General features: G+C 44.8%; 1 protein-coding gene across 2 annotated transcripts in view; it reads left to right on the forward strand.

The window, feature by feature from the left end:
- Positions 1-15,538, forward strand: part of pcgf1 (polycomb group ring finger 1) — a 46,857-nt gene that overhangs the window by 9,686 nt on the left and 21,633 nt on the right. For both annotated transcript variants that reach the window (XM_078554742.1, XM_078554748.1), the window contains exon 2: positions 910-1,015. In XM_078554742.1, coding sequence (XP_078410868.1) covers positions 910-1,015 — 106 coding nt within the window. The remainder of the gene's footprint in view (positions 1-909; positions 1,016-15,538) is intronic.

A 15,538-nucleotide genomic window follows, 5' to 3' on the forward strand; every position in this document is an offset into this window, starting at 1 on the left:
GCTCAGATAGTAGGTAAAAATTACATCAGATCCCTGATTAAATCCTTGTCCTGTGCTGGTTTAACTGGCCTCCATTGAAGCAACAGTAAGGCATTACAACCCCTCTCTTATTTTATTCATTAATGGGGTGGAGGCATCACTGGCTAGGCCAGCATTTATTACCCATCCCTAATTGCCCTTGAGAACTGAATGACTTGCTAGGCCATTTCAGAGTCAACCACATAGCTGTGGACCTGGCCAGACCAGGTAAGGACAGCAGATTTCCTTCCCTAGAGGGCATTAGTGAATCAGATGGGGTTTTTTTATGACAATCGACAATTTCATGGTCATCATTAGGCTTTTAATTTCAGTTTTTTTTATTGAATCCAAATTTCACCATCTACCGTGGTAGGATTCAAACCCAGGTCCCCATAGCATTACCCTGTGTCCCTCGATTACTAGCCCAGTGACAACACCACTATGCTACTGCCTCCCCCTCATTGAATTATAGAATCTCACAGCACAGGAAGAAGCCATTTGCCACATTGTCTCTTTGCTGGCTCTTTGAAAGAGCAATCTACTTATTCTTACTTGTCCTGCTCTTTCTCCATAGCTCTGAAAATTTGTCCTTTGCGAGTATTTACTCAAGTCCCTTTTGAAAGTTGCTATTGAATCTGCTTTTACCATCCTTTCAGGCAGCGCATTCCAGATCACAAGAAGTTGCTGTGTTTTTTTTTAAAACCCTCATTTCCCCTCTCGATTCTTTTGCCAATCTGGTCCTCCAGTTACCAACCCTTCTGCCATGCAGATCTGGGACATAATTGCATGTGTGTGCTTTTTCTTTTGAATTGATGTCACGAGAGGGTATTGACACTGGCCTACGATATGATCAATTGCGTGACTAGCGAGGCTGTGTTTTATCATTGGCAGGAAGAAGTAAAAGTGAAGATTAAAGACCTGAATGAACACATCGTCTGTTATCTGTGTGCTGGCTACTTCATAGATGCGACCACTATCACAGAGTGTTTACATACATGTGAGTTTTTGAAGCGAGTATATTTATACGATGAGATACTACCTTGGTGGAAACTTAACATTAAAGGGTGTGTTCAGAACTTCCGTGAAATCTGGTCTAGATAATCAGGAGAAGGTGGAGAGGAGATGCAGAGAAACTCTGTTCACTAATTTTCAAATGAGGGATACTTGCTGGACACACAACATGGTCAGTGCTGAAGCCTTGGGCACTGTTCCCACCTCTGAGGACGTTGTCCTGATGATTCTGTTGTACAGCTGTGTAAGGCAGAGAAATGCATTTACAGTCAATCATCTCACCCCTTAATCCTTCCTCCAACCCCTTTTCTGTTTTTCTTTTCTCTTCTCCTCACCCCACCAGCCTGCCACTATCATACTCAGTGCACGTACCATCCAAGCTCTAAATCTGTATTCCCACACTCGCTGTTCCTCCACACAGCATTCTGAGTTTTAAAATTAACATTCATTGCATCATCCTTTCCTGTAACCTGCTCTTCACCATACTTTTAACTCGGGACCTCCTCGCCTCCCTCCTCCTTCCCTTCCTGCTGCAACCTACAAACTTTTCGGATGTTCTCAGCATGTGGGTGGGACAATGTAAAAGTTTTTTTTTTCTTAAGTTTTGGGCCATGTAATCAGTAACTTGTGATTTAGCCTGCTTTAATTTCATTCTTGGGATGTGGGTACAGGAGCAAGTGATTACTGGAATAGTAACCAACAGTCCTGGACTAACGATCAGAGTCACAAGTTCAAACCCCACATTAGCAACTGGGGAATTTAAATTCAGTTAATTAAATAAATATGGAATCAAAAGCCAGTCTCAGTAATGGTAATCATGGAATGACCAGATTGTCGTAAAAACACATCTGGTTTGTTTTGGGAAGGAAATCTGCTGCCTTCACTCAGAATGACCTATATGTCACTCCAGACCTGCAGCAATGAGGTGCTGCTCTCTGAAATGTCCCAGCAAGCCGCTCTGTTGTTAAGGGGGCTCCCTATCTTCTTGATGACAGTTAGGGGTGGGGAAATAAATGCTGGCCTTGCCAGTAACAGCCAGATCCTGTGAATGAATTAAAAACCAACCTGGGCATCACTGGCAAGGCCAGTATTTGTTGTGTATCCCTAGTTGCCCATGGAAAGTTAGTGGGTTGTCGTCTTGTACTGTTGCAATTCTGTGGCGAATGTGCTGTTACGTAGCAAGTTACAGCATTTTTTACCCACTGGTGGATTTTGACCTTGCGGCTTGAGTTAGCATGGGATTTGATGAATTTTGATTTAAGCAGTGAGGATATAGGTGGAGCTTGGAGAGAGGAAGAAAGACAGCAGTTGTGGGGTATGGATGTACTTTTGCATTTAAAAATATTTTTTCTGAAATTAGATTGTTTAATTCATATTGCCCTTTCAGATTATCATAGCACTAAATTCCCACTTTGCTGTGTTATTTATATTAATCCATTTTATTGGATCATTATTCAAAGTTTAATTTGTACTAAAATTAATCGGTTTTAAAAAAAAAAGTCATTTCTACAGCGACCTCCAAGTGCGTTTTTTGCATTCGTTCATAGGATGTGGGCTTTGCTGACTGGGGCAGCATTTATTACCCATCCCTAGTTGCCCATGAGAAGGTGGTGGTGAGCTGCCTTCTTGAACCACTGCAGTCCATGGGGTGTAGGTACACCCACAGTGCTGTTAGGGAGGGAGTTCCAGGATTTTGACCCAGCGACATTGAAGGAACAGCGATATAGTTCCAGGGCAGGACGGTGAGTGACTTGGAAGGGAACTTCAGGTGGTGGTGTTACCATCCATCTGCTGTCGTTGTCCTTCTAGATGGTAGTCGTTGTGGGTTTGGAAGGTGCTGTCTAAGGAGCCTTGGTGAGTTCCTACTGTCCTGTAGATGGCACACACTGCCACTACTGTGCGTTAGTGGTGGAGGGAGTGAATGTTTGTGGATGTGGTGCCAAACAAACGGGCTGCTTTGTCCTGGATGGTGTCAAGCTTCTTGAGTGTTGTGGGAGCTGCACTCATCCAGGCAAGTGGGGAGTATTCCATCACACTCCTGACTTGTGCCTTGTAGATGGTGCACAGGCTTTGGAGAGTCAGGAGGTGAGTTACTCGTCACATGATTTCTTACCATCTGACTTACTCTTGTAGCCACAGTATTTATAAGGCTAGTCCTGTTCAGTTTCTGGTCAATGCTAATCCCCAGGATGTTGATAGCGGGGGATTCAATGATGGTAATGCCATTGAAAATCAAGGGGCGATGGTCAGATTCTCTGTTGTTGGAGATGGTCATTGCCCGGCACTTGTGTGGCTTGAATGTTACTTGCCATTTGTCAGCCCAAGCCTGTGTATTGTCCAGGTCTTGCTGCATTTGGACATGGATTGCCTCTATCTGAGGAGTTGCGAATGGTGCTGAACATTGTGCGGTCATCAGTGAACATCCCGACTTCTGACCTTTATGATGGAAGGAAGGTCATTGATGAAGCAGCTGAAGATGGTTGGGCTGAGGACACTACCCTGAGGAACTCCTGCAGTGATGCTCTGGAGCTGAGGTGACTGACCCCCAACAAGCACAACCATCTTCCTTTGTGCTAGGTATAACTCCAACTGCTGGAGAGTTTTCCCCCTGATACCCATTGACTCCAGTTTTGCTAGGGCTCTTGGATGCCAAACTCGGTCAAATGCAGCTTTGAAGTTAAGGGCAGTCAGTCTCGCCCCACTTCTGGAGCTCAGCTCATAGACTCAGAGATGTTTACAGCACAGAAGGAGGCCATTTGTGTCCATGCTAGTCAACAAAGATCTGATTACACTTATCCCATTTTCCAGTTCTTGGCCCATAGCCCCGGAGGCTATGGCGACGCAAGTGAATAGCTAAATACTTCTTAAATGTTACGAGAGTTTCTGACTCAACCACCTTTTCAGGCAGTGAATTCCAGACTCCCACCACCCTTTGGGTGAAAAAGATTTCTCCTCAACTCCCCTCTTAGCCTTCTACCTCTTGCATTAAATCTATGTCCCCTGGTTATTGACTCTTCTACTAATGGAAAAAGTGCCTTCCTACCCATCCTGTCTATACCCCTCATAATCTTATACACCTCTATCAGGTCCTCCCCCCTCAACCTTCGCTGCTCCCAGGAAAACAACCCCAGCCTACCCAACCTTTCCTCATAGCTCCGACCCTCCAGCCCAGGCATCATCCTGGTAAATATCCTCTGCACCCTCTCCTGTGCAATCACCTCCTTCCTATAATGTGGTGACCAAAACTGCACGTAGTACTCCAGTTGTTGCCTAACTAGTGTTTTATACAGTTCCAGCATAACCTCCCTGCTCTTATATTCAATACCTAGGCCAATGAAGGCAAGTATCCCGAATGCCACCTTAACTACCTGCTTTAGTCCATGTTTGAACCAAGGCTGTAATGAGGTCAGGAGCTGAGTGACCCTGGCGGAACCCAAACTGGGCGTCAGTGAACAGGTTATTGCTAAGCAAGTGCTGCTTGATAGCACTGCTGATGACCCCTTCCATTACTTTACTGATGATGGAGAGTAGACTAATGGGGCAGTAATTGGCTGGGTTGGATTTGTTCTGCTTTTTGTGTACAAGGGCAATTTTTCACATAGCTGGATGTGTTGTACACAGTGTTGTAGCTGTATTGGAACAGCTTGGCTAAGGGCGCAGCAGGTTCTGGAGCACAAGTCTTCAGTACTATTGCCGGAATATTGTCAGGGCCCATAGCCTTTGCAGTATCCAGTGCCTTCAGCCGTTTCTTGATATCACGTGGAGTGAATCGAATTGGCTGAAGATTGGCATCTGTGATGGAGTAGGCCGAGATGGATCATCTACTTCTGGCGGAAGATTGTAGCAATGCTTCAGCCTTATCTTTTGCACTAATGTGCTGGGCTCCCCTATCATTGAGATTGGGAATATTTGTGGAGCCTCTTCTTCCAGTGAGTTGTGTAATTGTCCACCACCATTTCCAACTGGATGTGGCAGGACTACAGAGCTTAGATCTGATCCGTTGGTTGTGGGATCACTTAGTTCTGCCTATCACTTGCTGCTTAGTCCTGTGTGATAGCTTCACCAGGTTGACACCGCATTTTAAGTTATGCCTGGTGCTGCTCCTGGCATGCCCTCCTGCACTCTTGATTGAACCAGGGTTGATCTCCTGGCTCGATGGTGATGGTAGAGTGGGGGATATGCTGGGCTATGAGGTTACAGATTGTGTTTGAGCACAATTCTGCTGCTGCTGCTGATGGCCCACAGTGCCTCATAGATGCCCAGGCTTGAGTTGCTAGATCTGTTTGAAATCTATCCCATTTAGCATGGTGGTAGTGCCACACAACACAGGGGGCATAGTCTCCACAAGGACTGTGCGGCGGTCACTCTTACCGATACTGTAATGGACAGATCCATCTGCGACAGACAGGTTGGTGAAGATGAGGTCAAGTATGTTTTTCCCTCTTGATGGTCCCCTCTCCACCTGCCGCAAACCCAGCCTAGCAGCTATGTCATTTAGGACTCAGCCGACTCGGTCAGTAGTGGTGCTACCGAGCCACTCTTGGTGGTGGATATTGAAGTCCCCCACCCAGAGTACATTCTGCGTCCTTGCCTCCCTCCGTGCTTTCTCAAAGTTGTGCTCAACACAGAGGAGCACTGATTCATCAGCTGAGGGAGAGCGGTATGTGGTAATCAGCAGGAGGTTTCCTTGCCCATGTTTGACCCGATGCCATGAGACTTCATGGGGTCCAGACTCAATGTTGAGGACTCCCAGGTCAACTCCCTCCCCACTGTATACCACTGTGCCACCATCTCTGCTGGGTCTGTCCTGCCTGTGGGACAGGACATATCCAGGAATGGTGATGGTGGTGTTTGGGACGTTATCTGTAAGGTATGATTCCATGAGGATGACTATGTCAGGCTATTGCTTGACTAGTCTGTGAGACAGCTCTCCCAATTTTGGAACTAGCCCCCAGACATTAGTAAGGAGGACTTTGCAGGGTTAACCGTAAGACATGGGAGCAGAAATTAGGCCATTCGGCCCATCAAGTCTGCTCCGCCATTCAATCATGGCTGAGATTTTAGTTGTCATTTCTGGTGCCTAAGTTGATGCCAGATGGACCGTCCGGTTTCATTCCTTTATTTTATTTATTTATTTTTTTGAGGCTTTGTAGTGGTTTGATACAACTGAATGGCTTGCTAGGCCAGAGGGCATTTGAGAGTCCACCACATTGCTGTGGGTCTGGAGTCACAGGTAAGGACAGCAGATTTCCTTCCCTAAAGGGCATTAGTGAACCAGTTGGGTTTTAACAACAATCAACAATGGTTTTATGGCCATTCCAGATTTTTATTGAATTCCAATTCCATCGTCTGCCATGGTGAGATTCGAACCCAAGTGCCCGGAGCATTACCCTGGGTCTCTGGGTTACTAGTCCAGTGACAATACCACTATGCCATCGCCTCCCCATTTTTCCTGGCCAAAGCCTTCATTGGTTGGGAATTCCTCTACTCTTCAAATCATGCTGTGGAATTTTTCTGTGCCCTGGTGTCTCCCTGAAAAATGATACCTCCAACATTGCTGCATTCTCTCAGTACTGCATTGGGAGCATCCAACCCTAGCTTATGTGTTAAGGGTCTCGAGTGGGTCCTGAACCCACAGCCTTCTGACCCTGAGTGTTACGTATTGAGCTGTGGCTGACACAAATATATAGTTTGTGATACACTGATATCTTCTGAGTTCCCAGCACTTTAGAATCCATGGTTGTCTTCGGGACACTAGGTGGCAAAGAAGGCTTGACGGTTGCTCTGGGTTTAAGTTAAGCTCAAAGGCACGCTCTGGGATTGTCTGATCCGAAAGCGCTTGGTACTGACACTGCTTGCTTCCAGTGCAGCGTCTGTCTCCAGTATTAATGCCCTCACCTTGTTGAGCTCAAACATTTCACGCAAGTTTTTAAAAAAAAAAACTTTTCTGTTCTCCATATGTGAACTTAACCTCCCGTAATAAATGTAGCTGATATTGTTATGTCTCAGCAGTAACTGAATACATTGTAACTCTTAATATAATTGTGCCTTTTATTGGAGCACTTAAATCTCCATATCTCTCTGCAGAAAAGAGATGACTGTAGCAAATTTTGAAGTAGTTGTGAAATTTAATCAGGGTTATAGACTCTAAAAGTTCTTGTGGAGAAAATGCTGAGTAATGCTTCAAAAATACTGTGTGGGGGAGAGGGATTTGGGGGAAGTCCTGAAGTAGGACAAGAATTGATGGGCCACAACATCCCGTGACATGGGAGAATGCCGGGGGTGGTGGTGGGGGGATGTTGGAGAATCATCCAGGGTTCCTACTTACGAGAGTCCTGTGTGCAAATTGAGTGAGAACAGCCCCAGGCCAAGCCCCAACTTGAGTTTTTTTTATTATTCTTTGTGGGATGTGAGCATTGCTGGCAAGGCCAGTATTTGTTGCCCAACCCTAATTGCACTTGAAGGTGGACTTGAGCCACCTTCTTGAACCGCTGCAGGCCATGTGGTGTAGCTACACCCACAGTGCTATTAGGGAGGGAGTTCCAGGATTTTGACCCAGCGACTGTGAAGGAACAGTGATATATTTCCAAGTCAGGATGGTGAGTGACTTGAAGGGGAACTTTCAGGTGGTGGTGTTCCCATCTATCTGCTGCCCTTGTCCTTCTAGATGGTAGTGGTCATGGGTTTGGAAGGTGCCGCCTAAGGAGCCTTGGTGAATTCCTGCAGTGCATATTGTAGGTGGTGCACACTGCTGCTACTGTGCGTTGATGGTGGAGGGAGTGAATGTTTGTGGATATGGTGCCAATCAAGCGGGCTGCTTTGTCCTGGATGGTGTCAAGCTTCTTGTGTTGTTGTAGCTGCACTCATCCAGGCTAGTGGGGAGTACTCCACCACACTCCTGACTTGTGCCTTGTAGATGGTGGACAGGCTTTGGGGAGTCAGGAGGTGAGCTAATTGTCACCCGATTCCTAGCCTCTGACCTGCCCTTGTAGCCACAGTATTTATATAGCTAGTCCAGTTTAGGTTCTGGTCAATGGTAACCCCCCCCCCACCCCGGGATGTTGATAGTGCAGGATCCAGTGATGGTAGTGCCAATGAACAAGAACGTTGATGGTTGGATTCTCTCTTGTTGGAGATGGTCATTGCTTGACACTTGTGTGGCGTGAATGTTACTTGCCATTTATCAGCCCAAGCCTGGATATTGTCCAAGTCTTGCTGCATTTGGACATGGACTGCTTCAGTATCTGAGGAGTCATAAATGGTGCTGAACATTGTGCAATCATTAGCGAACATCCCCACTTCTGACCTTATGATGGAAGGAAGGTCATTGAAGCAGCTGAAGATGGTTGGGCCGAGGATGCTACCCTGAGGAACTCCTGGAGCTTAGATGAGTGACCTCCAACAACCACAACCATCTTCCTTTTGTGCTAGGTATGACTCCAACCAGTGGAGAGTTTTCCCCCTGATTCCTTTTGACTCCAGTTTTGCTAGGGCTCTTGGATGCCACACTCGGTCAAATGCTGGCTGCACCAGATCAGTTTCTGACCCATGGTAATACCATTGAATGTCAAGGGGAGATGGTTAGACTCCTTCATGTTGGAAATGGTCATTGCCTGGCACTTTTGTGGCACAAATGCCACTTGCCACATCAGCCCAAGCCTGAATGTTGTTCAGGTATTGCTACATATGGACTGGAACTGTCTCAGTTTCTGAGGATGGTGCTGAACATTCATCAGCAAACATTCTCACATTTGACCTTTTTATATTAGAGAGAAGGTCATTAATGAAGCAGCTGAAGATGGTTGGGCCTAGGACACAACCCTGAAGAATCACTGCAGCAGTGTCCCGGGACTGATGATTTGGCCTCCAACGGCCACAACCATCTTCCTTTGTGCCAGGCATGACTCCAACCAGTGGAGAGATTTCCCCCTGATTCCCATTGACTTCAGTTTTCCTGGGGCTCCCTGATGCCACGCCCGGTCAAATGCTGCCTTGATCTCAAGGGCAGTTGCTCTCACCTCACCTTTGGAGTTCAGCCCTCTTGCCCATGTTTGGCCCAAGGCTGTAATGAGGCCAGGAACCAAGTGACCCTGGCAGAACCAAAACTGAGCATCAGTGAACTGGCTATTGCCTTATAAGTGCTGCTTTACCATGCTGTTGACGACACCTTCCATCACTTTGATGGTCGAGAGGAGGTTGTTGGGCCAGTAATTAACCAAATCGGATTTGTCCTGCTTTTTGTGGATGTGGAACACACCTGGGTAGTTTTCCTCATTGTTGGGTAGATACCAGTGTTGGAGCTGTACTGGAACAGCTTGGCTAGGGACTGAATAATTCATTAACAGACTTCTGCTGTCTTTATAGACACACATAGCTTCTCACACTCACTCATACATGTACATTCTCACACACATTTAAAGTAGTTTGCAAGCACCACCGACCTGTTACACCCCATTGCCAAAGCAAAAACCAGGAACATCAATTGCCAAGTGACTGCACCATAGTTCCTGAATAGTTTTCCATGACTGCCTAAACTTGTAGTTGGAAGAATGAACACTTGGATGAAGCACAGGAAGGTTGCTGGCACCCATGTACTGCATGCCCAGTAAAAAGGGAAGAGAGAAGCTTCTAGCCCAGGGTGGTTTGGAGAAGAAGTCCTTCCTCTATTTGCCTGCCCCACTCATTGTTCTTAACTGAAATTTCAGGCAGTAGCCCACTGCTTCAGCATCAGTGTTATTTGACAGAAAGGGAAGGTGCATGTGAATGGTTAGTGGTGACTGATTTAAAATGATAGTTACAGTATTTTAGAGGACATTACTGTGTATGCACATGGTCTTTCTCCATGTGAGCTATCCAGTCTAATCACACACTCGTGCTCACTCTCCAGTATTCTTCAATATGTTTCTCTTGCAGGCCACTCTTTAATTCCCTATTAAAATAATTTAGAGTCTACGTCAGTGATGTTTGCTGCAGAGCATTCCATATTCTAACCACCCTCTGTTTAAAGACTTTTTTTCCAGCCTTGTATATAATTCTGACTGGTCCTGATTAACTAGTCTTTTAAAAGTTTCATAGGAACGTAGGAATTTCCAGATGACAGAAAAAACAAGATTCTCCTCGGCCATCTCTAGCATCCTGGCATTTACATGATCCAACAATAATAGAGTTGTTGTCTAATTGCCTGTCTAGTGATCAGTCTCTCTTAATTCATCTACAACACACATGGATATGAGGTGAAGAAAGTCCCCAGCCTCTTAAATGTAGCACATGACCTGCCTCAAATTACTCAAATATTGTATCCAAGAATCCCATATTATAGATTCTAGTATTTTACCAGAGGGAAGACTATCTGGCCTATGATTCGCTGGAGAGGCAGTTTGGTCTCTGCTCTATTCCATGCCCATGCTATGCCACTCTTCATGGAACCTCAAACTGCAGGACACGACAGACAGGATGAATGCTCTATTCAAAATAGACATCTTTTACTTGGGATGTTTCAAACAGCCAAGTCAGCTGATAAGATGTTAAAGTTGTGCCTGCTTGAACATTACAAACACAGTACCTAAAACATCTTTGCACTCCAGATGGTCAGCTCCAAGAAATAATGGCCTTCATTGTCCGCTCCCTCAAATATCTATTCTAGGAGCAGGTGTAGACTATATGGCCCTGCCATTCAGTAGTACCATGGTTGATCGCCTACCTCAACTCCGCTTTCCCACCAGCTCCCCATATCTCTTGAATCCCTGAGAGATCAAAAATGTATCTATCTGTCTTGAAGATGCTCAACAAATCTCCCATGTCGTGATATGACCTGAAGTCAAAAAAGTATCTGCTTTGAGTCTGACCTTTGTTCAATCTCCTATACTAGGGCCAAGAAACCAGATGCAGAATTTGATGGAGAATGAAAATCAGTGAAAGATCTGTGCACGTGTGCGTGCGTGCATGCATGCGCGGATTGGTTGGGTTCCCAAATAGTGGAATAGCCTGCCTGTGCTCATCACCTGCGTTCACATATGAAGAATGGTTCCTTGGGTGAGATTTTAGTGTGCCTTCCACCCAGTGAGCCAGGGCAGCACCTTTTAGAAGAGGAGACCAACATTTGGTTAAAGAGTGCTCTCAGTAGCACCTTGATTTGTGTTTTAAAGTATTCACTCTAGCTGCCCAGTGAAATATGCTTCACAGATGCACATCATACGTGTGGGTAGAGAGGCGATATAGAAAAGGAATCAAGCAAAAGCACAGCTGTAGTTGGTGCAAAGAAATACTCTGTAATACAATATAAGAATTTCTGCTGGGCCAGTTGCTTACAGTATAGCACTGTTGTTTTACATCTGTGTCTTTCTGATGATCTTTGTCTAATCTATTTTTTTTACCTGCTGCCTGTATACTAGCAAGCATGAGCATTGTATGGTTGAATCTTTAGCCTTGTCAAAGTGAGGGAAGTTAGTTCCAGGAAATGGCAAACTCTTCATCTTGGCATAGTATCAATATTTGTGCTTTCTGAACAAATAAACATGAGTTATGATAGAATGATTTCTCATGGCCCAGGTCTTCTGGTCTCCAGACAATCTGAGACCACATGTCCAACCCAAGATTTGCATCAGAACCCCACAGATGGGAGCAGGGGAGTTTAGCCAGCACAGACACTATGGGCTGAACGGCCTCATTCTGTGCTGTAACTTTTCTAGGGTTCTATTGGACCTTCCCCAAAAGGCTCCTACTCCTGAGCTTGAGTTAGGGACTTTGAATAGTTCTGTGGGACTTATCTGTTAGGAAATGTTAGACCAAAAAATCCTAGTCTCACTCCTGGGTAACTACAGAACTGACCCCTCAATCACTCGTGCTGACTGTCTTTATCTGGTCTGGCCACATCACTGCAGACCCATGGCAATGTGGTTGACTTAACCGCCCTCTGAAATGGCCTAGAAAATTACATAGCAACTTCTTTCTTCAAGGCATTCCTCAAAACCTAAAATACTGTGAATGTTGGAATTCTTGCATAAGAACAGAAAGCACTGGAGAAACTCAGCAGGTCTGACAGCATCTGTGGAGAGAGAAACAGAGTTAACATTTCAAGCCCAATATGACTCTCTTCTTTGACTGCAAAGAGCCAGACCTGCTGCTTTTTTCCAGCATTTTCTTTTTTACCTTTAAACCGACGTCTTTGGCCTGTCCTTGGCTCAATGTCAAATTTTGGTAACATTTCTGTGAAACACCTTTACGATGTTTTGTCTTTAAATACACTACAGAACTTCATGTTTATTGTGCCTGGAGGGAGAATTTCGAGCTAGTTAACATTACGGTAAAGCACTAGTGGTTACAGGTCTATCGCTGGGGCAGGAAGTGATTTTTGAGAGGTTGCTTTAAGCATATTGCATAAGAAATGTCACTAGTAAAATATGCTGGCTTAAATGTGATTTTGTTTTTCCACCCATTAGTGTGTCTCACAGTAAGTCAGATCATAAAATCTTTTCTAAGGACTGGTGTGTTTTGTAGCATAATAGTCTATTATTTCTGCCACCATGGAGCTGTGTCCCTTTAACAACAACAGTAATGGCACTATTAAAGTAATGAAACAACCTAAGGCGATTCACAGGTGCATTATAAAACAAAGTATGACACCGAGCCACATAAGGAGAGGTTAGGTCAGATGATCAAAAGCTTGGTCAAAGAGATAGGTTTTACAAAGTGTCTTAAAGGGGGAAAGAGAGGTAGGTGTGGAGGGAGGTATTTCCAGAACTTGGGGCCTCAACAGCTGAAGACATTGCGACCAATGGTGGAGCAATTATAATTGGAAATACTGAAGAAGTCAGAATTGGAGGAGTGCAGATATCTTGAAGGGTTGTGGAGTTAGAGGAGATTAGAGATGGGGAGGAGGCAAGACCATGGAGAGATTTGAAAACCGGGATGAGAATTTTAAAATTGAGATCTTGCTTGACCAAGAGCAAATGTAGGTTAGTGAACACACGAATGATAGGGGAACAGGACTTGGTACATGTTAAGACATGGACAGCAGAGTTCCTGATGATCTAATGTTTATGGAGGGTAGAATGTGGGAGAGCAGCATTAGAATAGTAGAGTCGAGAGGTAATAAGGGCATGAAGGAGGGTTTCAGCAGCAGCTGAGCTGAGACAGGGACGAAGTCAGGAAACGCTACAGAGGTGGAGTTGACTGGTCTTAGTGATTGTATGAATATGAGGCCCAAAGCTCATCTCTGGATCGAATATGAAACCAAGGTTGTGAACAAATTGGCTTAATCTCAGGCAGTTGGCATAGAGGTATGTAGTCAGTAAATAGGGAATGCAGTTTGGAACGGGAACCCAAATTTAATTGGAGGAAAATTCTGCTTAGCTAGTACTTGGCTGTCATATAAGCAGTCAGATAATTTAGCAACAGTAGAGATGCTCAGAGAGGTGGTAGTGAGGTAGAGCTGGGTGACATGAACATGCATGTGAAAATGAAAGTTGTGTCTTTGGATGATGTCACTGAGGGGCAGCATATAGTTGAGAAATTTTAGGAGACCGAGGATAGCTCCTTGGAGATACCAGAGGTAACGGTGCTGGAGCAGGAAGCAAAGCCATTGCAACTGATTCTCTGGCTACAATTGGATGCGAATGGAGCCAGATGAGAGCAGTCCCACCCAGTTGGATGACAGTGGAGAGGTGTTGGAGGAGGATGGTGTAGTCAACCATGTCAAATGCTGCAGACAGATAAAGAAGGATGAGGAGCGAAAGTTTATCTTTGTCACAAAGCCTATTGGCTCAGACAGCAGAGGCTCAGGCCAACCAGAGTTTAATTGGTGGTTGCTCACGGAACTTTGCAGATTTGCAACATGCTTGTCAATTTCATGCTGCAGGTCAGAAGCAACGACGTTTTAATATTGCTTGGCATCTTAAATGTGACATCCTAGATATTTTAAATGTACCATTTAAAAAAAGATGGTAAATCAGTACCACAGAGATACATCTCATAGCGCTATTTCTGAGAAGAGCAGGCGAGTTCTCCCCAGTGTCCTGGCTAATCCAGACCTCAACCAACATTACATTACATTAAAAAAACAGATTATCTGGCCATTATCACGTCGCTGTGTGTGGGAGCTTGTAGCAAAACAATCCAGGTTTTGTACGTTGCAACAGTAACTACACATCAAAATTACATAATTGTCTGCAAGTGCTTTGTGTTTCATTCTTCAGTTTCTCAATTTTACATGCCAATGGCAGCAGAAAATTTCAGATCTGAAAGAAATGAGGTAGTCTGGAAATACAGCTGGTCTGTCAGCACACCTGAGAGAAAGGACACTGTGTGTGGGGATGCTTCCTGTTAGGAACAGTAGGCCATTCAGCCCCTCTCACCTACTCCGCTATTACATCTCCACTCCTCCATTTCCCCACTCGTATCACTCAGTTCTCTTATAAGCAGTTCTGACAAAGCATCCACTTGAAACATGAACTTATTTTTCACCTAAGGCAGTGGGATTGTCACCGGACTATTACTCCAGATACCCAGGGGACCCGGATGCAAATCCCACCAATTGAATTTGAATTCAATAAAAAAAAACCTGGAGTTAATTGTGTAATGGTGACCATGGAACCACTGTCGACTGTCATTTTTTTTTTTAAAAAAAACCGCCTGGTTCACTAAAGTCCTTTAGGGAAGGATAGGTCAGACTGGTCATGTGACTCCAGATCCACAGCAATCTGGTTGACTCTTAAAAATGCCACTCAGTTCTCAAGGACATTTAGGGATGGGCAATAAATGCTGGCCCAGCCAGCAATGCCCACATTCCATGAACGAATTTTAAAAAAAAAGATTGCTTTTCTGCTTCTCATTTTGTAATATTTGTGACTTTAAATCTAATTTCTGATCTCTTGCAATTCTTGATAATGCCAGCAGGTGATGCTATTTTTCCAGAAATACTTTTCTTTCCTTGTGGCCAGAGTGAAAGAAAACTGAGGCAGTTTGCAAGCTGGCTTAGGTTATGGATGTTTTGCGCTGGGGCCGGGAAGTAAGATCATGAAAGCATTCAATGACTAATTCCCTGCACTGCGTAAGGGGAGCTTTGATCAAAGTGCAGCCATGCTGTGGCATTGTTCTTCCTCTGATGTCTTTTTAAGGTTATGAAAGGGTTCGATAGGGCGTACAGAAGGAGGATCCTTCCACTTGAGGGGAAGACCAGAATTAGGGGCCATCAATATAAGATAGTCACGAATAAATTCAGTTGAGAATTCAAGGAAAAATTCTTTACTCGGAAGGTAGTTAGAATGTGGAACGTGCTACCACCGGGAGTAGTTGAGACAAATAGCAGAGGTGTATTTGAGGAGAATCCAGATCAGTATATGAGGAAGAAAGGAATAGAAGGATATGTGAATGGGGTTAGATGAAGTAAGTAGAAAAGAAGCTTGTGCAGATCATAACCGCTGGCAGAATGTTGAACCAAGTAGCCTGTTTCTGTGCTGTAACTTCAGTGGAATATCTCAGAATTGGTTGGTACTGGGCACTCAGTCCTCCA

The sequence above is a fragment of the Cetorhinus maximus genome, chromosome 1, assembly GCF_964194155.1.
Source record: "Cetorhinus maximus chromosome 1, sCetMax3.hap1.1, whole genome shotgun sequence".
Classification (NCBI taxonomy): Eukaryota; Metazoa; Chordata; class Chondrichthyes; order Lamniformes; family Cetorhinidae; genus Cetorhinus; species Cetorhinus maximus.